The sequence below is a fragment of the Bufo gargarizans genome, chromosome 5 (genome assembly GCF_014858855.1).
Source record: "Bufo gargarizans isolate SCDJY-AF-19 chromosome 5, ASM1485885v1, whole genome shotgun sequence".
In the NCBI taxonomy this organism is placed as follows: domain Eukaryota; kingdom Metazoa; phylum Chordata; class Amphibia; order Anura; family Bufonidae; genus Bufo; species Bufo gargarizans.
Window position 1 is genome coordinate 234,952,361 of NC_058084.1, and position 27,683 is coordinate 234,980,043.

The window sequence follows — 27,683 nt, forward strand, 5'->3', positions numbered from 1 at the left end:
GGAACCTCTCAGAGTGTTGGCACACTAAGTGGGTATTCTTACTATGTGTGGGCACTATTACTGTGTGGGGGCTCAAAGCACAAAGGAGACTGACTAGGATTCTGTGTGTATACTTGGAGGAGTTAGAGGCATGACTTAGGCTACTTTCACACTGCCGTTTCTGGGTCCGCCTGTGAGATCTGTTTTAGGGCTCTCACAAGCGGCCCAAAACGGATCAGTTCACCCCCAATGCATTCTGAATGGATAAGGATCCATTCAGAATGCATCAGTTTGCCTCCGTTCAGCCTCCATTCCGCTTTGTCCGTCACAGCGCTCCGTTTTGATGTCCGTCTGACGAAACTGAGCCAAACGGATCCGTCCTGACTTACAATGTAAGTCAATGGGGACGGATCTGTTTTTACTGACACAATAGGGTGCAATTGAAAACAGATCCGCCTCCCATTGACTTTCAATGTAAGTCAAAACGAATCCGTTTACATTATCATGAACAAAAAAAAATTCAAAAATGTTTTTTTGTTCATGGTAATGCAAACGGATCCTTTCTGAACGGATACAAGCGTTTTCATTATAGGTGCAGATCCGTCTGTGCAGATATCAGACGGATCCTCACCTAAACGCAGGTGTGAAAGTAGCCTTAGTGTAAAAAGCTGTGGCACACTACACTCTTTCTTGGGCTTTTCAACAGTTGGTAGGTGTGTAATGGGAAAGCTTATACATTATATATATTCTCTTATATATTTTCAATTTCTACTTTCATTTGTTATACATGTTCATCTCAAGAATATTTTATGAACCTAATAGAAACATGCACTTAATCAAAATTTCAGGTTACCTAAATTAAAATCAAAGTGTACTTGGATGTAAATCAAATCTTAAAGGGGTTATCTCCCCATTCATTGCTCCAATTATTTTGTTATATTTATTTCAAGCTTGCAGCAGAGGGGGCATGTCCTTTTTCAAAGGGTGTGGACTGTTTGCAGTCAGCACTTATGGGAAGAAACTGAGCAAGTGCTTCCATCTCAGAAAGCAGGATAGAGAAATTAGAAAAAGAACAAACAGTAGGTAGCGCTATACAGATAAATTTCACTGAATAACTCAGTAGCTATAATAAACTTTTAATTACATGCAATTATAAAAGTATTCAGACCTAGGTGCTGATTTGAAAACTGTAAAATATTATTAACGGGACAAACCCTTTAACATGCAGTGTAATGACCATTATAGAGAAAAATGGCACATGCGGCTTCTCTTCAAGGAAAAAAAACTGGAAGCCACACTGTTGAGAATATGTAGGATGCAGTACCTCCACCAATCTGACAGTTATTGCATATCTTTTTTTATAAACTTTACTACTTCCAGACCGGGCCATTTGCTCCCTTCCTGACTAGGTCTAATTTTGAAAATCTGACATGTGTCACTTTATGTGGTAATAGTTTTGAAACACTTTTATTTATCCAAGCCATTCTGAGATGTTGTGACACAATGTACTTCATGAGATGTTTTCTTGTGACACAATGTACTTCATGATACTACATGTCATAAATTTGAGTCAATATATATTTCACTTTTATTTATGAAAAAATCCCAAATTTATAAAAAAATTGAAAAATTAGCAATTTTCAAAATTTCTATTTCTCTTCTTTTAAAACAGACAGTGATACCTCATAAAATATTCATTACTTAACATTCCCCATATGTCTACTTTATGTTGGCATCATTTTGTAAATGTCATTTCATTTTTTTAAGACGTTAGAAGGCTTAGAATTTTAGAAGCAATTCTTAATTTTTAAGAAAATTTCCAAAACAAACTTTTTAAAGGACCAGTTCAGGTCTGAAATCACTTTGTGTGGCTTAAATGGTCGAAATAAATGACCTCATTGTAGAAACTGCACCTTCAAGTTACTCAAAACTCATTTTACAAACTTTGTTAACCTTTTAGATGTTCCACAAGAATGAAAGGAAAATGGAGATGAAATTTCTAAATTTCCCTTTTTTGGCAGATTTTCCATTTTAATCCATTTTTTTCTTTAACAGCCAAACAAAACTCAATATTTATTACCCTGATTCTGCAGTTTACATAAACACCCCAGATGTGGTCATAAACTGATGTAAGGGCACACGGCATGGCGCAGAAGAAAATGATGGTTTTTAGAAGATTTTGCTGAACTGGTTTTTAGATGCCATGTCCCATTTGAAGCCCCCCCTAATGCACCCTTACAGTAGAAACTCCCAAAAGTTGACCCCATTTTGGAAACTAGGGAATAAGGTGCCAGTTTTATTGGTACTATTTTGGGGTGCATATGATTTTGAATTGCTCTATATTAAATTTTTTGTGAGGCAATGTAACAAAAAAAGGCTATTTTGGCACTGTTTTATTTTTTAATTTTTTACAACATTCATCTGACAGGGTAGCTCATACGCTATTTTTAAAGAGCAGGTTGTTACGGACACAATAATATCAAATATGTCTACTTTCTTTGTTTCAGTTTTACATAATAAAGCATTTTTGAAAGAAAATAGTTTTTGTGTCTTAGTTTTTTTAACGCCATATTTTATTTTCTGCCAATCGTCTTGTGCAGGGGCTCGTTTTTTGTAGGAAAAGTTGATGTCTTTATTGGTACCATTTTTGGGTACCGTATTTTTCGCCCTATAAGACGCACCGGCCCATAAGGCGCACCTAGGTTTTTGAGGAGGAAAATAAGAAAAAAAAAATTTGAACCAAAAGGTGTGCTTTTGGTGGGTTTTGAACTAATTGTGGTCTGTGGATGGCACTGTTATGGGGGATCTGTGGATGGCGCACTGTTATGGGGGATCTGTGGGTGATGCACTGTTATGGGGGATCTGTGGGTGACACTTATAGGGGATCTGTGGGTGACACTTATGGGGGATCTGTGGGTGACGCACTGTTATGGGGGATCTGTGGGTGAAGCACTGTTATGGGGATCTGTGGGTGACATTTATGGGGGATCTGTGGGTGACACTTATGGGGGATCTGTGGGTGGCTCTTATTGGGCTCTCTGGATGGCACTGTGTATGACAGTTATGGGGGGGGATCTGTGGATGACACATATATAGCATCTTATGCTATGTGTCATCCACAGATCCCCTTCATAAGTGTCCCTGTAGTGAATGACCCTCAATACAGGGCTGGGGGCCGGCATCTGCTTTTATAATGACAGCGGGGCCCGTGCAGTGACTGTATAATCCTATCACTAATAGTTCATTGTAATTGTATGTAATCGCATAATGAGCGCTGTGTATTACAGTACTTACAACTACAAGCGTTCGCCACTCGTTAGGCAGAGAGGAGGGAGGAGGCAGGCCGGGAGGACAGCCGCTGGCAGTGTGAGTCATACGTCATGCGCCCACGCCACCTGCTTCATTCATAAAGTGGGCAGCGCAGGCGCGTGACGTATGACTCACACTGCCAGCGCCCGTCCTCCCGGCCTGCCTCCTCCCTCCTCTCTGCCTACCGAGCGGCGAGCGCTTGTAGTTGTAAGTACCAGTAATACACAGCGCTCCTTATGCGATTACATACAATTAACTATTAGACATAGGATTATACAGTGAGCGGGGCCCGTGTAGTAGAATACAGTCACTGCACGGGCCCAGCTGTCATTATAAAAGCAGATGTCGGCCCCCAGCCCCTCCTCCCTCACAGCTGATGCCACGCGGCGGGTGTATCATTGAAAACGCAGCAAAATCAGCAGCATTCGCCGTATAAGACGCAGTGCTATTTTCCCCCCACTTTTGGGGGGGGGGGGAATTGCGTCTTATACGGCGAAAAATACGGTACATATGATATTTTGAACATTTATTATTACAATTTATGGGGCAAGGTGACCAAAAAATTGGTTGTTTTAGCACAGTTTTTATTTATTTATTTTTACAGTGTTCATCTGAGGGGTTAAGTCATGTGATATTTTTATAAGCAGATTGTAACGGGCACGGCAATACTTAATACATATACTAATACATAAACTAGGCAGTTAGTCACGGGTGTCTTGAGCTTTACCCTGTGAAGTGAGTACTCTAACTTTCAGAATCACCAACCTCCTCTTAGGAGATTATTCTGTATTATTACCATCATCTGGTATAAGGGGGTATTATTTACCACACCTATCTCCTCCATACTCTTGGGAGTGGCGCCTACTATGGTGTTTTCTTTTTTTTTAATCACGTCCAGTTGGATCCATTCAGTTGGTTTGGAACCACCAGACGTGTTTCATCCATTATTGGTATTTGTCTATTTGGATTGAAAAATATTTTTTCACTTCTCTATAACACTTGTGCTGCCTTCCCTAAATAGTTACTGAACGGCACGTAGACGGTGGTGCTATTTTATTTACCTTTATCTACACTAGCATCTTCTCCATCCCTCTGGCGCCTTTTTGGAATTACTCAACCTCTTTTTTCGCTTCTCCTATTGCATTCCACAGTCTGAGAGCCATAGCTTTTTTTCTTTTTTGACAGATTGTATTAGTTAGGGTCTAATTTTTTGTGGGATGAGGTAACGGTTTGATTGGTATTATTTTGGGGGGCATACGCCTTTCTGATCGCTTGGTGTTGCACATTATGTGATGTTAGGTGACAAAAAAATTGCTTTCTTGGCACTGTCTTTATTTTATTTTTATTAAGGTGTTCATGTGAGTGGTTAAGTCATGTGATAATTTTATAGAGCCGTTTACTACTGATGCGGCGATACCTAATATGCATACTTAAAAAAAAAATCACTTAACACTAATAGCATTTTTCGAAACAAAAAATGATGTTTTAATGTCTCCATGTTCTGAGAGCTATAGTTTTTTTTATTTTTTAAATGATTTTCTTATGTAGGGGCTCATTTTTTGCGGGATGAGGTGAAGGTTTTATTAGTACAATTTTGTGGGAAATACACCTTTTTGATCACTTGGTGTTGACTGTCACTGACACGGCAATACCAAATATGTATAATTTATTATTTTCTAGTTTTAACCTTTTTTTTATTACTTAATTAGGGGAAAAAACACTTTATTTTTATTTATTTTTTATTTTACACTTTGTGTCCCCATAAGGTCAAACAAGACCTCTGGGGGACATTTAACTTCACTTTCACTATTGATTTTTCCAGTAACTGGGGCTGACATAGTAGCCCCAGTGACAGGGAAAATACACCCCCCAGATAGGGTGTACAGCACTATACAACGCTGTCTGTGAAAGACCCGACCCCAGTGGTCACATGACCACCGGGCCGAGACAGCAATCTAGAAGGCAGGGACACCTGGGAACTTCTCTCAATTAGCGTGCAGCTGCCATCTCTGAATGGACGTTTTAGAACATCCATTTAGAGATAAACAACCGCCCATAGGACGTTTATATCCTATGGGAGGTCAGGAAGTGGTTAATAAAACAACACTGAAGGAAATATTTACAATGTTAACTGTAGTTTAGCAAAACAAAATCTATCCTACCTGTTACTAGTTCTCTGATTTCCAAATCTGTGGCTTTTCGAAGTAGTCGTACTAACGCTGGAATACCACCACAATTTTTCAGTGCAATTTTGTTATCATCATTTGCTTTTCCATAAACTAGGTTCCTCAGTGCTCCACAGGCACTCCGATGAACATCTGTCATCCGATGGTCAAGAAGATCTACTAATAATTGAATTCCACCTTGTCTTCGTATCTGTAATGTATATTAACAGAAGCATTTGTTTTCAAAGGACAAGTAAAGCTGACCTGAAGAAAATATAGCTATATGAATCCATATATAAGAATATTCAGAGCCCATATGTAGCCAGATACAATGCATTCAGAAAGTCTTCAGACCCACTTTTTACACATTTTATTATGTTGTGGCCTTGTGTCAATCGTGTCAATCTGCACTCAATACCTCATAATGAAGGAAAGCTAAATTGTACAAAATACAGAGATAGTTTTAAAGGGGTTCTGCACTTTGTTTATACTGATGATCTATCCTCTGGATACATCATCAGCATCTGACCGCCGGGGGTCCGACACCTGAGACCCACGCCGATCAGCTGTTTGAGAAGGCGGCGAGGCGGGGCTAAGCTCCATTCAAGTAAACAGAGCTTAGCCGCGCCCACGCTAGTTGATACTAGTCGCTCGGCCAGCGGTAAACAGTTAGAAGGCCGTGGCGCTACTGCCAGCGCCACTGCCTTCTCAAACAGCTGATCGGCGGGGTCCCGGGTGTCAGACCCCCGCCGATCAGAAGCAGATGATCTATCCAGAGGATAGATCATCAGTTAAAACAAAGTGCAGAACCTCTTTAATGAAAACCTGATCCAGAGTGCTCTGGACCTCAGACTGGGTCAAAGATTTACCTTCCAAAAAAACATTGTCCCTGAGCAAACAGCCAAGAAAACAAGGGAGTGGCTTAGTGACAACTTGAGTGGTCCAGCCAGAGCCTTGATTTGAACCCAATCGAACATCCCTGGAGATACCTGAAAATGGCCGACGACTGACAGTCCCAATCCAACCTGACAGAGCTTGAGAGTATCTGCATAGAAGAATGGCAGAACATCTCCAAATCCAGGTGTGCAAACCTTGTGGCATCATAATTAAGAAGACAGGGAGCTGCAATCCCTGCAAAAGGTGCTTCAACTAAGTACTTAGTAAAGGGTAATACATTTAGGCGGAATTCTTTTTTTATTTTAGCACAATGCTGCAACATAACAAAATGGGAAAAAAAAAACTCAAGGCGTCTGAAAACTTTTAGAATGCATTGCATGTAATGAACTGGGCTATAGTATACACGCTATCAAGTAGTTGTTGACATGGATGAAATAATTAAAGGGGTTTTTTGGGATTCATATATTGATAGCCTATCCTCAGGATAGGTTATCAATATCTGATTAGTGGGTCCAACACCAGGCACCCCACTGATAAGATGTATGAACAGGCCACAGTTCAGGCCTAACCAAGCACAGTGATGTACACTGTATTGCAGCTGTGCTCCGAACTGCAGCTCATGCAAATTCACTTAAATGGGACTGAGCTACAATTAGGTTATGTGACCAATAAATGCAATGTCACTGGCCTAGGAAGAGGCCACAGCCCTCACCGGAGAGCACACTGATCAGATATTGATGACTCATTCTGAGGTCAGGCCATCATTATGAGTCCCTGATTTAAAAAAAATTCACTTTAAAGGGGTTTTGTGAGATTTTAATATTGATGACCTATCCTCAGGATAGTCCATCAATATTTGATCGGCAGAGGTCCAACATCCTGCACCCTCACCAATCATTTGTTTCAGAGTAGATCCCGCACCAACATCCTGAAATAGCAGATCTACAGAGATACCAGGTGTTGGAACTCTGCCGATCAGATATTGATGGCCTATTCTGAGAATAGAACATCGATTTTAAAATTCCAGAAAACCCCTTTAAAGCTAAGGTCACACACTGTGGGTATCTTTTGGATTTCTGCACCACAAGTTCACAGCAAATTGCAGTACACTACAAGTCTATTCGATTTTCCAACTCCCATTTACATGTGCCAAATTTTTAACATGTGGATTTGCTTGTGTTGATAAAAAAATTTAAATCATCAACATGCCCATTATCTTGGTATTGTTTGAGGAGCATTTGTAATTTGTTTCCATTTTTAATGGAGTTCAAATGTGCAATTAAATCAGCAATTGACAAGTGTGATGCAGATTTACTTGTTTATGTCATCACCCAGTAAATCTGCAAGATATGAACTAACCCTTAGGCCTGGTTCACATGAGCAAATATTCCACGCAGGTGCATCCAGACCCATTCATTTCAATGAGAGTGTGTACATATGCGTTGGTTTTCACGCATCACTTATGTGTAGCCTGAAAATCACAGCATGTTCTATATCCTGCGATTTTCACGCAACGCTGGCCCCATAGAACTTAATGGAGCTGCATGAAAATTGCATCCGCAAGCAAGTGCGGATGCAATGCGTTTTCACGGATGGTTGCTATGAGATGTTGTTTGTATACCTTCAGTTTTTTATCACGTGCGTGCAAAACGCATTAAATCGCATTGCACCCGCGCAATAAAAATTAAACAACTGAAGGCGATCGCAGACAAAACGGAATGACTTTGTTTGTGAAATCGCGCATTTTTCACTGAACGCATTCTCAACACATCCAGACCTAATCTGCACACACTCGTCTGCAAGGGGCATTAAAGGCACTTAAGAGCTGTTTCACATGAGCGAATGCTGTGCGTGACATCCGCTCCGTGAATGACAGCCAAGACCCGATGCGGACAGCAGAAGCACGGAGCATTAACATGATTGATAATGCTCCGTGCCTCTCTGTGATCTCTTTACTACGAAATCACAGTGAGATAAAGTTGTCACCGTGATTTTGTAGTAAAGAGGTCACAGAGAGGCACGGATCATTATCAGTGATGTTAATGCTCCGTGCTTCTGCTGTCCGCATCGGGTCTTGGCTGTCATTCACGGAGCGGATGTCACGCACGGCATCCGCTCGTGTGAAACAGCCCTAATAGTTTTGGACTTAAGAACATGAAGATTTTTTTTGTTTTGTTTTGACTCCCATTTGAGAAGTCATAGATCAACTGTCACGAGGGTGTCAAGAGGCACGTCTGACTCCGTTATACCCGGGGTCAGGAAGTCGCAGCGGGTGGCTGCGCGCTCTATGTCTAAAGATCACGGTGTTTCTTAGTGTTTGTTTTCTGTGTTTGCCTTGCTATCCTTTTTGTCTCACTCAGGGATCCGTAGCTTCTCCTCCTCAGCTGTTTCTTGTCTGCCACTCTCAAACTCCTTATATTCTCCTCTCACACTTCTCTTGTTGCCAGTTATAGAGCTTCCTGCCTGGACATCTATGCTGACCCACTGGAGCTGAGAATCTGGTTGTTGTTCCAGAGTGCTACCCTCCGGATCCCTGTTGGGCTTTTGTTGTCTCCTGTTGTTGCCCTCCTGGGATTATATGTTTAGTTTGTATTGTCTGTCCTCCCCTTGGTGTTTTCCTTTAGAGCTAGTGGTGCGGACTAGTGTTCCCACCGCCCTGTTCACTATCTAGGGCTCATCCTAGGGAAAGCCAGGGTTTTAGGCACGTGATCGGCGTACGGGTGAGGAACCCGTCTAGGGACGACAGGGCAGCCAGGCGCCAGTCGCAAGGTGAGTCAGGGGTCACCACCTTCCCTCTCACTAGGGCAGGGCCTCCCTCTTTTCCTCCCTCCGTGTCACGTATGTGACAGTTACGCCGATCGTGATATCAACATAATAATGAAGAAAGTGATTGACATCTTTTGTTTTACTGTAGTTTTTTTTAGGGAACATTTGAGGTACAATTTAGTTGTGTACAATTTTATTAAACGGGTTATCTGTTTCTTTTATTAAATCTCTTTTTATTGTTGTGGATAAATAGATACAGTATATGAACATCATATAGTGGTAAATAAAAAGCTAATCATAAACAAGGCAAATGAGAAGAAGCATTATAGTTGTAAGTGCCACATCAATGTTCAGTGAGTGTGACTCCAACACAAGAGAACAATGGGCCCCTATAGCAGAAGGAGGGAGTATACTTATTTAAAATTTTACTTTTATTGAGATCAAGATATCAGACTAATAAAACTCACTACACATAATAGACATACATACACATAAATCACCAATTGAATGGTGCCTGGCTGCTATAGACAAAAAACCTGTTCCATCCGGGAAGACGCGAACAGTCTTACCAGACCCTTTGTAGATAGTAGAAGAGGTCCTTGGATACAGGAGGCAAAAGACGCTTGGATCATGCCGTGCGGGAATAGGTGCATTCACTGTGGGGCCGTGTAGACGGAGCAATGGAGTAAATCCTATGTAGCCCTACCAAAGGTGATTGGGGCTATTATGCTACTACCTATCTACACGGAGGACTCGCCTTGGAAAAGGCGACCCCGTCCGGTAGCCTGTCCCTATGGTGGACCTCACCCTAAAACTACAGAAGTTATGCCAGTGAATTAAAGATACAGTTGCTTCCAATGGTCTCCCGACGTGGCATGTTTCTGTCCGTGACTCTTCAGGGAGAGACTGCAGGAAGATAAGGGGTAGAGAGCCGCAGGTGTCTAACCTGAGGCCAAATACACACTGGAAAGGAGAACAAGCTAAGAAGCTTGTATACTGCTATCCTGGGGAGGGATGCAGTAATGCTCAGGAGGGGTAATCCTGTGCTAGACGGTTCGGGGGACACAATGGTCCCTGACAAGTGAAACCCTACTGGTTGGGGGTAACAGTGCAATAACCAGCCGCAGTGATGTACCTCAGTAATGGGTTTAAATAATCGCGCTCCAAATTCGTCACCCCTCCTCCCCAATGGCGTCATCAGTATGCGACAGCTGTCTGCAGCGCCGCTCCCGCCTGGTCACGTGACCCCGACCTCAGGAGGCCTGAGCCGAGGCAACATACACAGAGTAGGGGGCGGGCGCTATCATTGACATCACACGCCGGCGGCACCACGTGGGGTGGGCGGGATTGTGGCAGAAGATGGGCGGAATTAGGGATCGCTTCAGCCAATAGTTCAGAGGTGTGACGATCACATGGGACGCACAGTGTATGCGTCTCCTAGGTATTATAGAAGACAGGGACAGGGTCGCCTTTTCCAAGGCGAGTCCTCCGTGTAGATAGGTAGTAGCATAATAGCCCCGATCAGGGCTACATAGGATTTACTCCATTGCTCCGTCTACACGGCCCCACAGTGAATGCACCTATTCTCGCATGGCATGATCCAAGCGTCTTTTGCCTCCTGTATCCAAGGACCTCTCCTACTATCTACAAAGGGTCTGGTAAGACTGTTCGCGTCTTCCCAGACGGAACAGTTTTTTTTTGTCTATACCAGCCAGGCACCATTCAGTTGGTGATTTATGTGTATCTACAGGGAGTGCAGAATTATTAGGCAAGTTGTATTTTTGAGGATTAATTTTATTATTGAACAACAACCATGTTCTCAATGAACCCAAAAAACTCATTAATATCAAAGCTGAATATTTTTGGAAGTAGTTTTTAGTTTGTTTTTAGTTTTAGCTATTTTAGGGGGATATCTGTGTGTGCAGGTGACTATTAATGTGCATAATTATTAGGCAACTTAACAAAAAACAAATATATACCCATTTCAATTATTTATTTTTACCAGTGAAGCCAATATAATATCTCAACATTCGCAAATATACATTTCTGACATTCAAAAACAAAACAAAAATAAATCAGTGACCAATATAGCCACCTTTCTTTGCAAGGACACTCAAAAGCCTGCCATCCATGGATTCTGTCAGTGTTTTGATCTGTTCACCATCAACATTGCGTGCAGCAGCAACCACAGCCTCCCAGACACGGTTCAGAGAGGTGTACTGTTTTCCCTCCTTGTAAATCTCACATTTGATGATGGACCACAGGTTCTCAATGGGGTTCAGATCAGGTGAACAAGGAGGCCATGTCATTAGATTTTCTTCTTTTATACCCTTTCTTGCCAGCCACGCTGTGGAGTACTTGTCCTGCATGAAAATCATGTTTTTCTTGAAGGATGCAGACTTCTTCCTGTACCACTGCTTGAAGAAGGTGTCTTCCAGAAACTGGCAGTAGGACTGGGAGTTGAGCTTGACTCCATCCTCAACCCGAAAAGGCCCCACAAGCTCATCTTTGATGATACCAGCCCAAACCAGTACTCCACCTCCACCTTGCTGGCGTCTGAGTCGGACTGGAGCTCTCTGCCCTTTACCAATCCAAGCACGGGCCCATCCATCTGGCCCATCAAGACTCACTCTCATTTCATCAGTCCATAAAACCTTAGAAAAATCAGTCTTGAGATATTTCTTGGCCCAGTCTTGACGTTTCAACTTGTGTGTCTTGTTCAGTGGTGGTCGTCTTTCAGCCTTTCTTACCTTGGCCATGTTTCTGAGTATTGCACACCTTGTGCTTTTGGGCACTCCAGTGATGTTGCAGCTCTGAAATATGGCCAAACTGGTGGCAAGTGGCATCTTGGCAGCTGCACGCTTGACTTTTCTCAGTTCATGGGCAGTTATTTTGCGCCTTGGTTTTTCCACACGCTTCTTGCGACCCTGTTGACTATTTTGAATGAAAAGCTTGATTGTTCAATGATCACGCTTCAGAAGCTTTGCAATTTTAAGAGTGCTGCATCCCTCTGCAAGATATCTCACTATTTTTGACTTTTCTGAGCCTGTCAAGTCCTTCTTTTGACCCATTTTGCCAAAGGAAAGGAAGTTGCCTAATAATTATGCACACCTGATATAGGGTGTTGATGTCATTAGACCACACCCCTTCTCATTACAGAGATGCACATCACCTAATATGCTTAATTGGTAGTAGGCTTTCGAGCCTATACAGCTTGGAGTAAGACAACATGCATAAAGAGGATGATGTGTTCAAAATACTCATTTGCCTAATAATTCTGCACGCCCTGTATGTCTATTATGTGTAGTGAGTTTAATTAGTCTGATATTTCGATCTCACTAAAAGTAAAATTTTAAATAAGCATACTCCCCCCTTCTGCTATAGGGGCCCATTGTTCTCTTGTCACTTTGGAGTGTCAGCATTGCCTGAAATTGCTTCAGTGCTCTGATCATTTCTGTGCTACTTGACTCAAACACAAGAAGCATACAACAGACAATATTCATATCAAGGACTGTCTGACATTTGAAGTTGTAAAAATACAGGTTCGCCCCCAAAAATGTAGCTCGTCTCAAGTGATAGTATAACAAGATGAATGAGCAAGTAGATTTTTGTTTTTATTGGCCACAAGTCACAAAAGAAGCTGAAAGCAGTCCCAGTTTCCGTCTATGCATCTTTGGGCACGTCAGATTATGTTGGTTGATACTGCTAGCAGCTCTTCAACAGTGATGCTGCCGAAGAAAAAATGTCCTGCTTTTTCCAACAAGTTGGGGCAACATGTCACGCCTCACGGAACTCACTGGCATAGGTTTATGAACTGTTTATGGAAGAGCGAACTGTGAGCAAGAGGTTATGGCCACCACATTCCCCAGACCTATCCCCATGTGATTTCTATCTGTGAGGACATTTAAAACAGAAATTAACAACTGAATTTGTAAAATCAAAGACACTTGCGCTGCTGTAGGGTGCTCTCTGAGGCTGATGTATTCACCTGAGTGTCCAGCCTAATCTCACCAACAGTAAATGACTGATTGCTATACCTGCTAGAATACCGGTGCTGGCACAGAGAGGGTGAAAAGATCATATATATATATATATATATATATATATATACACACATATAGGACACTTTACGCAATGTCTCTACCTGTCTGGGACGAAGGAACCTGTAGGTTCAGAAACGTTGGCTGGAAAATTGTCCTTTGGAAGCACCCAGAGCGAAGTTGTGACGTCACACGAAGATGCTCCTGAACTCATACCTGCAGGCTCCTCCACACGTGCGGTAGCTACCGGCTGGAGCAGCGCGCGAGGTGTAAGAGCAAGAAGCGTTCTACTAGATCTATACAGCACTGCCTGGAACCACGGGACCACACTACACTACGGAACAATCATCCATCAGATACAGGTAGGGACATTGCCGAAAGTGTCCTGTATATATGTATGATCTTTTCACACTCTATGTGCCAGCGCCAGTTAAAACAGAAAGTGTATGCTAACAACATCTTTTGTGACTTAAGGCTAATTAAAAAAACAATCCACTTGTTCGTTCATCTTGTCATACTATTGCTAGAGGCGGACTACTTTTTCGTGGACCATCATGTAGAACCTTAGTTTGATGTAATTAAAATGGAGGCAATCATTGAGTGTACACAAGCCCAATGTGTAACGGGTGAACAATGTATTAAATGGGGAAACAAAGAACCCAGGGAGAAGGGTGAACAGGAGACTGTCTGCCTCAATTAAAGAAGGTAGGATTATCCTTTTCTTTAACATTTATCACCTATCATTTGAGTAGGCCCTGACACCACCACTGCTGATCATCTAGTTGAAGGAGTACCCTTCATTGTTTACCAGGCTCCTAGTATCTTGCCTTCAGGTTTAATATGCTACTATACTAAGTACAGAACTGTGCCTTATAAAACATAAATGGAATCAGAATCTGATTGGCAGAAATACCAGGAATTGGACACAGACTTATCTAAGAAGGATAAGGATAAATAATCAGTTTTAAACAACTGGATAACAATTTTAGGGGGGGACGTGATGACGTGACGACGTAGTGGACGTCGCGCCCCCGGCTTTCCCTGCTGCTCAGCTACCACGCCGCTACCTCGCTGCTTTGATTATGTTGGCGTCTTCGTGTTGAATCCTCCCTGCACCCTCTCTGTGACCGTCTGACCATCCGATTAGCGCTGGTGACCCCTGGTTTCGTTATTCTCACGCTGCAGATATCGTTTGCTGGGTTCGGATGTGGGGGCTGCCTCCGGCTCTTTCCCGATCCTGCCGTTCCCGAGTTTGCTGCTCCTGCTGTTCCTTCCTCCGATCTTGCCCTCCGTGTCGGTGTGTGCAGTCTGCTGTCTGGAGCTTCTTCTCCCTTACCCTTGTGGAATGTGCCTCCGGTTCCTGTAAATCTGCTACCCCCCCTTGGGTGTCAGTGAGTAACCTCTGTGTTCCCCATACCTGATGGTTTGTAGGAGAAGACGATAAGTTTCTTTCTCCGTTTCGTTATGCCTCCTTTTTTGATGTTATAGTGACTAATCTTACATGTCTGCTGTTCCCAGTTAATCTTGACTGGAGATTGCCAAGTTGCATATGAGTATAACAAACTGAAACTATAGAGTTTAAAGTATAAAGTGGAGAAGAAAAGGGGGGAAAAAAAAAAAAAAAAAAGAGAAGAAAGAGTATAAAGAAGAGTGGACACAAAAAAAAAAAAATAAAAGGGGGAGGAGACAAAAAAAAAAAAGGAGAAGAAAAACAGAACTAAGAAGACACTATATTAAAAAAAAAAAAAAAAAAAAAAAAGGGGGAAGGGGGACAAGGTAAAAGAAAAGAAAAACAAAACAGGAACAAAAAACAAAAGGAACAAAAAAAAAAAAAGGGAGAGCAAAGAAGAAAAGATATATACCCAAAGGAGAGGAGGAGGCGGAATAAGCGGAATAAGGGGAAAAACAAAAAGAAAAAAACCAAATAAAGATATTTAAAAAAAAAAAAAAAAAAAAGCCGGCAAAAGAAAATAAAAATTAAAAAATAAATATAGTAGAATAAAGAGAAATAAGATATGGGCCCAAAAGCCCCTAGGCGTTCGACTGATCTATCAAGTCAGAAAACACGGGTCCAAACTGCTGAACCAACAAAACTGGATCAGTTTCTGAAGTCTCCAAGGGTCAATACGAGGGGCGGACAAAAGGATTTTTTTGCAAAAATAAATTATGAACCAGAGGTAACTGAGCCAGAAATACAAAAAGGCGCTAGATACCAGGAAGAGGAAGACGGTATAATGGGGGAAGCAATCCCTAATGATAACTCTTCCCCGCTGGAAGAAATACTCCTAGCGGTTAAACAGAACGGGGATCTAATACAGGCGGTCACAACCCAACTTGGATTTATTCAAGTTGATGTGGGATCAATAAAAGATGATTTGTCTAAAATGCGAGACAGAGTTAACACTCTTGAAAACTCCGTCACCCTTATACAGAATGAATCCAAAAAAATAAATACGGAACTTTCTACACTTAAAGTGGAATATAATCTCTTGAAGAAAAAGGTAGTGGACCTGGAGGATAGGTCACGAAGATACAACGTGAGAATAATAGGGATTCCAGAGGGTGTGGAAGAGAAAAATCCAACCCAATTCATACAGAAACTAATTCTTGAGAACTTTGGTAAAGAGTCATTTTCTTCTGTTTTCATGATTGAAAGAGCTCATCGGGTCCCAGGAGGAAAACCAATTCCAGGGAGACAACCTCGGACAATCCTGGCTAAGATATTGACTACAGGGGACAGAGATGTCCTCCTGAGAAGGGCGAGGGAATCCTCACCGGTTGTGTATAATGGGATTAGACTGGCCTTTTTTCCTGATTTTTCGAAAGAAATACAAGAAGAGAGACGCACATTTATGACTGTTAAAAAGAAGCTAAGAGAAAGGGATATTAAATATTCTCTTATATTCCCGGCCAAATTGTGGATTGTTTTTGATGATAAAACCCTTTTTTTTGACACCGCAGAAGAAGCCGCGGATTGGCTTGATCGAAACAATCGATGATATAATTGGGTTATGATCTGGCGGGAATAATTAGTATTATAAGGGGCTTATACCCCTAAATGTAGTTTTCTTTGCTTCTTATTGGCGGTGTGGGGGTGGCTGTGTGGGGGGAGGGTCGGGGGTTGGTCTTAGGAAAGAAATCTACTACCATATGTGGTGGATTGTTTGTGGGAGGGGGGTGAGGGGGGGGGGGGGTTGGGTTGTGGTGCGTCAAAGTGGATGTGGTTCCCCTTTTTTTGGTTTACTAATTTTTTTTTTCTTCTTGTTTTTTCCTCTTTCCCTCTCTCCTGGTCCTCTATTTAATCATTGTTGATGACGATGATCAGAATTTTTGCTTGGAATGTACGGGGTTTGGGGGAAAGAGGTAAGAGACAAGCGGTTTTCGACCTGACTCAGGCCCATTTACCAGCAATAGTATGCCTGTTAGAGACCCATCTCACTGAGGAGACCACTAGAATGGTCGACAGGGGATGGGCTGTGCATAGGTACCATTCTACCCTCTCCAACTACTCGAGAGGTGTTACGGTGTTGATACACAGACTTATTGACTTCGTTTGTGAGGCATCCTCTGTCGACCAACAGGGGAGATTTATTTTTCTATATTGCAGGTTAGGGGGAGAGTTATGTATTTTGGCTTTTGTCTATATCCCTCCGCCATTTTCTCTTTTGGTTCTTAATTCTCTTTTACTATTTATGGATAAATGGCCAGAATGTCCAACACTGATTATTGGCGATTTTAACTGTGTCATCGATCCTCTACGTGATAGGGTCTCTATGAGTGCTAAGAGTGTCAGTCCGGTCCAGGGGTCTCCCCTCGCACGGTTTTGTCTGGAGGCTGGATTTGAGGACGCTTGGGAATATCTGGGACAGGGGAAAAGGGTTTTTTCATGCTTTGGTAAAGCAGGTAAATCGTTGTCCAGAATAGACCTTGTATTGATAAATAGTAAATATGTGAAATTGATAAAACGAATGAAATATGAAACAAGGTCAATATCCGACCATTCCCCGTTAGTACTAGAATTATGCTTGTCTCCGGAAAGATATACACTAAGACCTCCCTTTAGACTAAACCCTCACTGGCTATCAGTTATAAAGACACATGAAGTAATTCGAAATGATATAGGCCGATTTTGGGATATTAACTACGGCTCAGCAAAAATTCAAGTGGTATGGGATACCTTTAAGGCGTACATGAGGGGATTGATGGTTAGCAATATCACGAATCTTAGAAGGGAATATGGAAAAACACAGAAAAATCTAGAAAAACATGTAGTGTCAGCGACAGAATCCTTTCACATGAACAAGACGGAGAAGAATGGGGAAAATATGCAAAAAGCCACACAAATATATGCTAATTTTCTACTGGATAAAGCTCAACAGAATCTCTTTTTTAAAGGGCAAAAATACTTTTCAGAGTCTGGGCGACCCGGTAGACTCCTCTCCCGAGTAATCTCCAATCAACAACCCAAAAAATATTTAGACAAGGTTCGAATGAGGGATGGTAGGATAGTTTCTGGACAGGGTCCGGTGGAGAAGGCCTTTGTTGATTATTTTCTAGATTTGTATAAGGCTGATTCTAATATTACAGATGATAAGATAGATCTCTATCTAGATAGGATCAACTTTTCAACTATCACTGAGATGCAAAAGAAGGCATTAGAACTGGAGGTCTCACTTCATGAACTTGAGGGAGCTATTAAACTATGTTCAGCTAATTCTACTCCTGGTTCAGACGGGCTTCCATATGAATTCTATAGTAAATACGGGGATTGTATTCTTCCTAGACTATTGGAGGTTTTTGCCAAATCAATGGAGGATGGGATGCTGCCAGATTCAATGATGGAGGCTACAGTGATACTCATTCCAAAAAAAGGCAAGGACCCTCTAGATCTAGAATCTTATAGACCAATTTCACTGCTTAATGCAGATGTAAAGCTTTTGGCGAGGGTCCTTGCTACAAGGCTTTCTGGGGTCGTCTCCTCCATAATCCATCCGGATCAGAGTGGTTTTATTAAAAATAAGGGCACACATCATAACTTACATCGGCTCTTTTCAAATATCCAGGCCCCTGGGGGGACCGCCCGCTCCATCCTGTCATTGGATGCCTCTAAGGCCTTTGACAGGGTGGAGTGGCGTTTCCTCTGGAAGGTTCTTGCTAGGATGGGCTTTGGAGAGAGGTTTATACGCACTCTTAAGTTATTGTATAGATCCCCAAGGGCTAAATTGAGTCTTAATGGAATTCTGAGTAGCAGTATCGAGTTAAACAGAGGCACCCGTCAGGGTTGCCCATTATCTCCCTTATTATTCGATATGTATATCGAACCCCTTGCGATGGCCATCAGGCAGGACGATCAGGTTAAAGGATTTGGTACGCTAGGAATACAAGACCGCATCTCATTATATGCAGATGATGTTCTGTTTTTTATAGATCACACGGAAACTACTCTCCCTAGGATTATTCAAATGGTTAAAGTATTTGGTGAGGTGTCTGGTCTTCTTATAAACTGGGCCAAGACCAGTCTGCTCCCAATAGACCCCCTGCCACAGAAAGAGGTTCCTGTTACACAGTTGGATATTGTTGATACTTTTCAATATTTGGGTTTGACTATATCGCCTCGGGTCGAAAACTTTGTAGAACTTAATCTGATCCCCATAATGGTAAAGATTAGAGCTAAAATAGGGATCTGGCTGAAACTTCCCCTATCTAGAGCTGACCGAGTTTCACTAGTTAAAATGGTGATACTACCACAATTTCTTTATGTGCTCAGGAATACACCTATTTGGATACAAGACAAACATTTTAAACTTATGGAAAGAATAATTAATGATTTAATATGGGGAAGAAAGCGAGTTCGAATTAAGTTGGAATATTTGTATAAATCAGTGGAGTGCGGGGGGCTAAATCTTCCATACTTTAAGGGGTATTTTATTGCAGCCCAGCTATTGAGGTGCTATGAATCAGAGGACAGTGCACTCCTGGGGAAGTTGGTATCTAGTCACGCTCACAATAATATTTTTACCTTGTTGGAATCTGGCCTATTGAAGAGCTACGAGCAAGGCTATAGAGAGACTATAAAATTACTCCTTAAGGTGTGGGCTACAACTAGGACATGGTTGAAGGTTAAGGGTTCACTTACATTTACGCCTCTTTGGCATAATTTGTATTTACAAAGGCTGGATGAAATTGCAGCCGACACATTTTGGCAGAAGAATAAAATTTTATATATTTCACAGGTAGTTAAAGATAGAGAAATTAAACCCTTTATAGAAATGACACATAATATAAAAAATCTTTCATGGTTTAGGTATTTTCAGTTGCGATCTGTATTATCTAGTTTGGATGATAAGCGGCTGTTGGATATAGATAATTTATCCTTTCTGAATGATTGGGTAGGGGGTACACTTTCTAGAATAAAAATTTCAAATATATATAAGTTATTACTTAAGGTACGGTTTAGTGATATACACTCACCAGGACAAAAATCGTGGGAGGTGGATTGTCCGAATTTACAAATAGAAGGGTGGGAGAATATTTTTGGGAATTTATTTTTATTGTCCCAGAACTTTAATCATGTTTTAATACAATTCTATATTTGCCACAGATTATATATTACTCCCCTATGGATGAATAAATGCGGGTTAAGAGACACGTCCAACTGTCCCAAATGTGACACTGCAGGAGCAGACTTTCTCCATATGATATGGACCTGTCCAGAACTTATAAATTACTGGAATGGTATCAATAATTATATTATGTGTAAACTAAAAATTCGAATTCCTTTTGAACCACAAGTATTTGTTCTTAATGACCTTTCCAAACTAAAAAATCATAAGTATCAAAAGATCTTCCTGAGTAGAATACTGATGTTGGCTAGAGTTTTGATCAGTCGGACCTGGTTTGCCCGATCCATTCCAGACATAAATACATGGACAAATTTAATTGATAAGGTAAAGAACTACGAGAAAATTATATATAGACGGAGGGAAATTGAATACCAGTGGAGCAGGATATGGGGTGGTTGGAGGTCTGATTAGCTGAGGTCAAGTTGTTTTATATATAGGGGTCCTACTTTGACGCACCACAAATCGGGGGGAGGGAAGGGAGGGTTTTCTAAATGTTATGAAAAGACGAGCTGAATATATTTATATATAATTGGTTGGGTCACTAAGAATTGAGAGATCGTAAAAACTTTTTTATTGTAAATGTTTTGTAGTTTTCCCAATAAATTTTTTTGGAAATAAAAAAAAAAAAAAAAAAAAAAAGAATATAACTGGATAACAATTTTAACAAAACGCAAAAAAGAAATACATTTTTATTTTAAGAATATAGTATTGAGACCCCGATTCACAGGGAGCCTTCTCTGGGACATTCCTTTTTCCATATTAGCTCTCAACTGAGCATTGAAAATAAGTCTCTATACACAGCTGGTCTTCTTAACCACCTCAGCCACCCTAGCTTAAACCCCCTTAATGACCAGACCACTTTTTACAATTCTGCACTGCACTACTTTCACGGTTTATTGCTCGGTCATGCAACTTACCACCCAAATGAATTTTACCTTCTTTTCTTCTCACTAATAGAGCTTTCATTTGGTGGTATTTCATTGCTGTTGACATTTTTACTTTTTTGATATTAATCAAAATTGACCAAAATTTTTGCTACAAAAAAATACATTTTTCACTTTCTGTTGTATAATTTTTTAAATAAAACTACATTTCTATAAAAAATTTTCTCTAAATGTATTGTTCTACATGTCTTTGATAAAAAAAAATGCAATAAGTGTATATTTATTGGTTTGGGTAAAAGTTATAGCGTTTACAAACTATGGTGCAAAAAAATGTATTTATGCACTTTGACTTTCTGAGCACCTGTCATGTTTCCTGAGGTTCTATAATGCCCAGACAGTAATAACACCCCACAAATTAACACCCCACAAATGACCCCATTTCGGAAAGTAGACACCCTAAGGTATTCGCTGATGGGCATAGTGAGTTCATGGAAGTTTTTATTTTTTGTCACAAGTTAGTGGAAAATGTTTTTTTTTTCTTACAAAGTCTCATATTCCACTAACTTGTGACAAAAAATAAAATTTTACATGAACTCACCATACCCCTCACGGATGGGGTGTTTTCTTTCCAAAATGGGGTCACATGTGGGGTATTTATACTGCCCTTGCATTTTAGGGGCCCTAAAGCGTGAGAAGTAGTTTGGAATCCAAATGCGTAAAAATGCCCTGTGAAATCCTAAAAGTACTCATTCGAATTTGGGCCCCTTTGTGGTCAGTTCATGTAAGATTTTATTTTTTGTCACAAGTTAGTGGAATATGAGACTTTGTAAGAAAAAAATAATAATAATAATTTCCACTAAATTGTGCCCCAAAAAAAACTTCTATGAACTCGCCATGCCCCTCAAAAATGATCTTTATAGCGCCACAGCGATTTTACGGTGTTTTTGCAGTGATCAGAAAAAAATTAATTTCTGTCACTGCGGTGGGGCGGACTGAACACAAGTGTGCACACAAGATCAGGCCTGATCGGACGAACACTGCGTTTTTTGTAGAGCCTATAGAACATGTCCTATTCTTGTCCGCAATTGCGGACACAAAAAGGCATTTTCTATATAGTTCTGGCAATGTGCAGATCCACAAAATGCGGAAAGCACATTGCCGGGGTCCGTGTTTTGCGGATCCGCAAAACACATACGGACGTCTGAATGGAGCCTTACAGGGGGGTGATCAATGACAGATGGGGTGATCAGGGAGTCTGTATGGGGTGATCAGGGGTTAATAAGGGGTTATTAAGTGACCAGGGGGGTGTAGTGTGGTGATTGGTGCTACTTACAGAGCTGCCTGTGTCCTCTGGTGGTCGATCCAAGCAAAAGGGACCACCAGAGGAACAGGTAGCAGGTATATTAGAGGCTGTTAACAAAACAGCGTCTATTATACATTTTTGAGGTTAAAAAAATGCTGCTGATCGCTGCTGGCAGGCTGTAGATCAACTTCCCAGGTTAGCGTCGCTGTGAACGTACGCGCGTTCACGCAAAATCTCACCTCTTGCGAGATGACGCGCCGATGCGTCTACGAGGAATAACCCGGCCCCTGCAGGACACATCCCATGGTTAAGGAGTGCCAGTCCCCCCTTCTCCTCCAAGCTGACTCCACTCAGCCAACAAAAATCCTACTCTGTGCTGAAAAGAGGGAAACACCCCAAAACAGCTGTCTGCGCATGGTTGTTTGGCCTGGCTAATTTCTGCTGTCATGTTCCAAGGCTTCTTAAAAAAATTGAGTCATAGAGAGCCACTTCCAAAATGTGGCACTAGTGAGACAGTTATCTTTGCATATTTTTTTCCTATGATGCATTGCCACTAAGTCACCATACACAGCTGGTCTTCTTAATGGGAGTCTGTCTCCACAGTTCTGGACTATTATCTGCAATAACATGTGAGAGGTACTGCACACAAGGATTCCAGATTGCTATTTTTATTCTCCCACTCCACTAAAAGCTGCACTGAAATGCACAGTTCATGCTCATGTCCTGTGCTAATATAATGGAGAGGACTAGCTGCACTGGACACATGTGCACGTGCTGCATGTGATCCATGCAAGAGAAGGCAACAAAGACTTGCGGCAGCAAAGCTAAAGCAGGTAGGGATTTAACAATTAACATAGTAACAGTAAATAAGGCCGAAAAAAGACATTTGTCCATCCAGTTCGGCCTGTCATCCTGCAAGTTGATCCAGAGGAAGGCAAAAAAAAGAGGGGAATAAAAAATCCCTTCCCGACTCCAATCAGGCAATCAGAATAACTCCCTGGATCAACGATCTCTTTCTAGTAGCTATATCCTGTAATATTATTACGCTCCAGAAATACATCCAGGCCCCTCTAGAATTCCTTTATTGTACTCACCATCACCACCTCCTCAGGCAGAGAGTTCCATAGTCTCACTGCTCTTACCATAAAGAATCCTCTTCTATGTTTGTGTACAAACCTTCTTTCCTCCAGACGCAGAGGATGTCCCCTCGTCACAGTCACAGTCCTGGGAATGAATAGATGATGGGATAGATCTCTGTACTGTCCCCTGATATATTTATACATATTAATTAGATATCCTCTCAGTCGTCTTTTTTCTAAAGTGAATAACCCTAATTTTGATAATCTTTCAGGGTACTGTAGTTGCCCTCCTCTGGACCCTCTCCAGCTCTGCTATGTTTGCTTTGTTCACTAGAGCCCAGAACTGTACACAGTACTCCATGTGTGGTCTGACTAATGATTTGTAAAGTAGGACTATGTTCTCATCACGGACATCTATGCCCCTTTTGATGCAACCCATTATCTTATCGGCCTTGGCAGCAGCTGCAATAGGTATTTGACCCCGGCTTCTGATGACCATTCTTTGCTTAACCCTTTGTACTGCGTAGCTCTCTTGGTTCTGACCCGGTCCATTCACGTTCCGTATTTTGTCTCGTCTGTCTTCCCTGTACATATCCTAAGTAAGGGACTGTCGTCCAATTGTCCCCTGTCATCAGGACTCGTGAGGCAAGTAGGCAGGGCCAGGGGTGAGGGTGGAGCGCAGTGGTCACTATCCTTCCCCGTGTGTGGATGTGACCTTTACAACGGGGTCCAAAAAACCTTGCAAGGGGTGGCCCAGACAGAAACTCTGATCGTACGCTGAAAGCCCTAATAAGGACCTAATCAGCGACAGAAAGACCAAGTATCTGATGGATAATATCAAATTGTAACCACACATTGAATAGGACTGAAGGATAAATAACACAGTCAGGCCCAATCAAGTGAAAGAAGAAAAATACTCAAGTGACCCGACGCGTTTCCTCAACATAAGCCCCAAGATTCTTCAGGGACACGGGGCGTAGTAATGGTTGCCCCAACTGGCGTATGGCCCAGCGGCTGGGGATAGCTGTATAATGGCTACAGTCGGTGTGTGGCTGAGCTGTTTTGGTGGCTGCGGTCAGCGTATGGCTGTAGACCCAAATGCAGAGAGGACCCACAATAATGGTGTCCGCCAGGGTAGATGGACCGGCAATTCTACTTTTCTGAAGATATTCAGTCAGCTCAAGACCATATTATTATTAACAAGAATCCTCTGTTCTTGAATGGAACTGCTGTCATGCATAGAGATCTAGCACCAATTTGACAAATACTTCTCATTATACAGTAGACAAGAAATTATATATATATATATATATATATATATATATATATATATATATATATATACACAGTACAGAGCAAAAGGTGGCTACTTTGAAGAACATAGTCATGAAAATAAAGAAAACTCTTTGAATGAGAAGGTGTGTCAAAACTTTTGGTCTGTACTGTATATATATATATATATATATATATATATATATATTTGTGGTCATGGCTACGGCCAAGAGGTATCCGAAGAACCCTAGGGAGAAAACAACGGGAACAACCTAACCCAGCTAGGCGTGTCTTAGCTGACCTGACTAAATGGCTTGTTGTGTGCCCTAAGCCATGATCGTGGGTAGGCCTATAAGTGGGCATACCCTGTGGAAATGAGAAGATAAGGGAGGGAGGGTGGGGCACCTGAAAACACACACCTGTGAGTGAGGGTGTGGCTCGTATATAAAGAGCCTCCGCCCCTCCCACAAATGCAGGCTGACTAATCAGCCTTACCAACTTGTGGTCATGGCTACGGCCAAGAGGTATCCGAAGAACCCTAGGGAGAAAACAACGGGAACAACCTAACCCAGCTAGGCGTGTCTTAGCTGACCTGACTAAATGGCTTGTTGTGTGCCCTAAGCCATGATCGTGGGTAGGCCTATAAGTGGGCAAAAACCAAGCCAAGTAGGGTAGAAAAGGAATTTGAATGGCATGTACAAACTAATCCCCAAGCCAACTGCAAGGCGTCCAGGATCTAGAGTGAAAATTCGGGGTACGTGAGGCAAGACCAGTAGGAAATCTACAACCCATCTTGTGGATGACAAGGCCAGAGACATGATGCTCAATATTGCGGATACTGCCCCAAAGCGGAATGGAGGACCGGGAATACGTTGTGAAATAGATCATAAAAACCAACTGAAACTTGTAAAGTTTGGTTCTAGTGCAAGTACTGACAATGCCCTAGCGTCAGGAGATTGTGGGACCGAAACCTAACTGCCTAGACTATGCAGGAATGAGGGCCAAAAAGAACCAAGTAGATAGGAAGAGAAACCTTGAATAGTTCCCCAGACAACAGCTATCCATGCGTTGTTCTACTGTGCGCCCCTGAGAATTGTTTTTACGCTTGAGACGTGAAGACTGACCTACTATCTGAATCTTCTACCGTGAGGAAATGCTGGACCTTGTCCAAAATCCGATTCAACGTGGTTGTAGGGAGTCGGAGGTTAGTGCGGCAAGAAGCTATGAAGCCATAATATACAAGATTCTGTCTATGCCCTCCCATGAGTGAGGGAATGCAATGCAATGAAGCTACTGGCGAAAACGGATTACTGGTCGTGCTAAAAAGGCAAAGACTTTGCGCGGGTACCTGGTTGACAAGATATGATCAACTACGATCAGAGACTGAAATGCTAGAGCGAATTGCCCTACTTGTTCTTCCTCTGACAGGACCTGAACGAAAGCATGAACAATTGAAGAAAGACAAAATATCTGCGTAAGACATGACAATGATGCTGTAGGGCGAACCGGACCAGTTTGCGGTCAAAACATAAAGTGAGCGATCAACATGGATTATTAGGAAATTAGGGAAGCAGGTATGTATGCGATACATAGGGGCCAAATCAGCCTAGATGCACAGATAGACAACCAACCAGGCAATCAGCCCAGCAGGACTGAAAATAGTCGTTGGGCCCCCGAAGCCATGGGGCCGAAGCAGTCGTCGGGCCCCCGAAGCCATGGGGCCGAGTTTTTTTTTTTTTTTAAGAATTATAACTATGAAAAGTGACATGAATATTGTGCAGGTGAAATGAAACCATGAGCCTGACCGATGTGGCAGGCGATACCCAAGATAAACTACGTGGCCTGAATAACAGGCGAAATATTGTTAGGAACGAGACCTGACCGACGTGGAAGGTGACTCCAATAGTTCAACTGCATAACCTGAAAAGACGAAGGGAAACGTGACAGAAAATGGAGATAATAATGGACATTAACTATAATTAATAACATAAGCTGGCAAGCAGGTAAAGATATGAGTCATTCAAAAGCATAGCTGCACAGGTGGACAGACAACCATTGGTCAGACCCCTGAAGCCATGGGGCTGAAGCAACCACCAGGGGCCCATGGGGCCAGGCAGCCGCCGGGATGCAAACCTTAGAATTAAGGACGGCTGAGGAAAATATTGGGTATAACCCAATGGGTTTAATAAGCAACCGGGACTCGATAACCTAGAAAGACAAAGACATGGACTCGCATAACTATGACCCCCTCCAACAGAAACCTGGGAGACTAACCAGCCTACAACCATGTCGTACCCTTAACAAACAAAACATGAAAAAACGGTCATGGGGCCCCCGGAGCCATGAGGCCGGATCAGTCATAGGGCCCCTGAAGCCAGAGGGATGACGTTGCGGTGACGATAAGTAATTCAAACGTAACCTGATGGCATATGAAGCGACTTGAATGATTGGATTGGCTAGAAGGTGGCCTAAGGAACATGACTGCCAACAGGCGTTAAAAATATAGACATTAGTAATCCGAAGCGCGTGCGTTCATAAAACACTAACCACCGCGAACCATAAACGTAAACATGAAATGCCTGAGGCATTGCAAGTTCGCTACAAATGAACAGCTTGTGAAAACATAGCAGGAAACTTACTCCTATCGGCCCACTGACCTCCGCTGAGGAGCTGTTTGGTGAACTGGGGCAGGAGACCAATCTGAGTGAATAGAAACCAGAAGTAAACGGAGACCTTTCTGAGTGATTACGAACCAGGATTAAACAGAAAGTAGGCCTATGGAATGTAACAGACCACCGAGGAAGGGAACGTAAGCCTGAAAAGAACGCAGTTATGTTTGTCAGGAGAGAGGTACCAGAGCGGTGGGTGCAGACTGCCCTGGTGAGATTGAGCAAAACCATGATGTAGCAATAAACAGGAGAATGCAGCTTTGAGTGGGAGCAGAGTACAACACATGATGTAACAACAAATAGGTGAATGCAGCTTTGGATGTGAGTGGTACCTAAAAACATGGTATAGGCGCAGCTCTGAGTATGGGTAGCGCATGAAAAGTATGGTATAAAGCAGACGTATAAATGCAACCTGAAAGTGAGCAGAGTATTGACGTGATGCGAAAGCAGACACATGGACGCAGCTCTAGTAGTGAAAGGAGTATAGGACAAGATGTGAAAAGCAGACATGCGGACGCAGCTTTGTATGTGAACAGAATATTAACTTTACAGGGAGTGCAGAATTATTAGGCAAATGAGTATTTTGACCACATCATCCTCTTTATGCATGTTGTCTTACTCCAAGCTGTATAGGCTCAAAAGCCTACTACCAATTAAGCATAGTAGGTGATGTGCATCTCTGTAATGAGAAGGGGTG

General features: G+C 42.1%; 1 protein-coding gene across 1 annotated transcript in view; it reads right to left on the reverse strand.

The window, feature by feature from the left end:
• The window catches only part of CTNND2 (catenin delta 2), a 1,220,390-nt gene that overhangs the window by 790,713 nt on the left and 401,994 nt on the right, over nt 1-27,683 (reverse strand). The window contains exon 10 of the mRNA XM_044295464.1: nt 5,451-5,664. Coding sequence (XP_044151399.1) covers nt 5,451-5,664 — 214 coding nt within the window. The remainder of the gene's footprint in view (nt 1-5,450; nt 5,665-27,683) is intronic.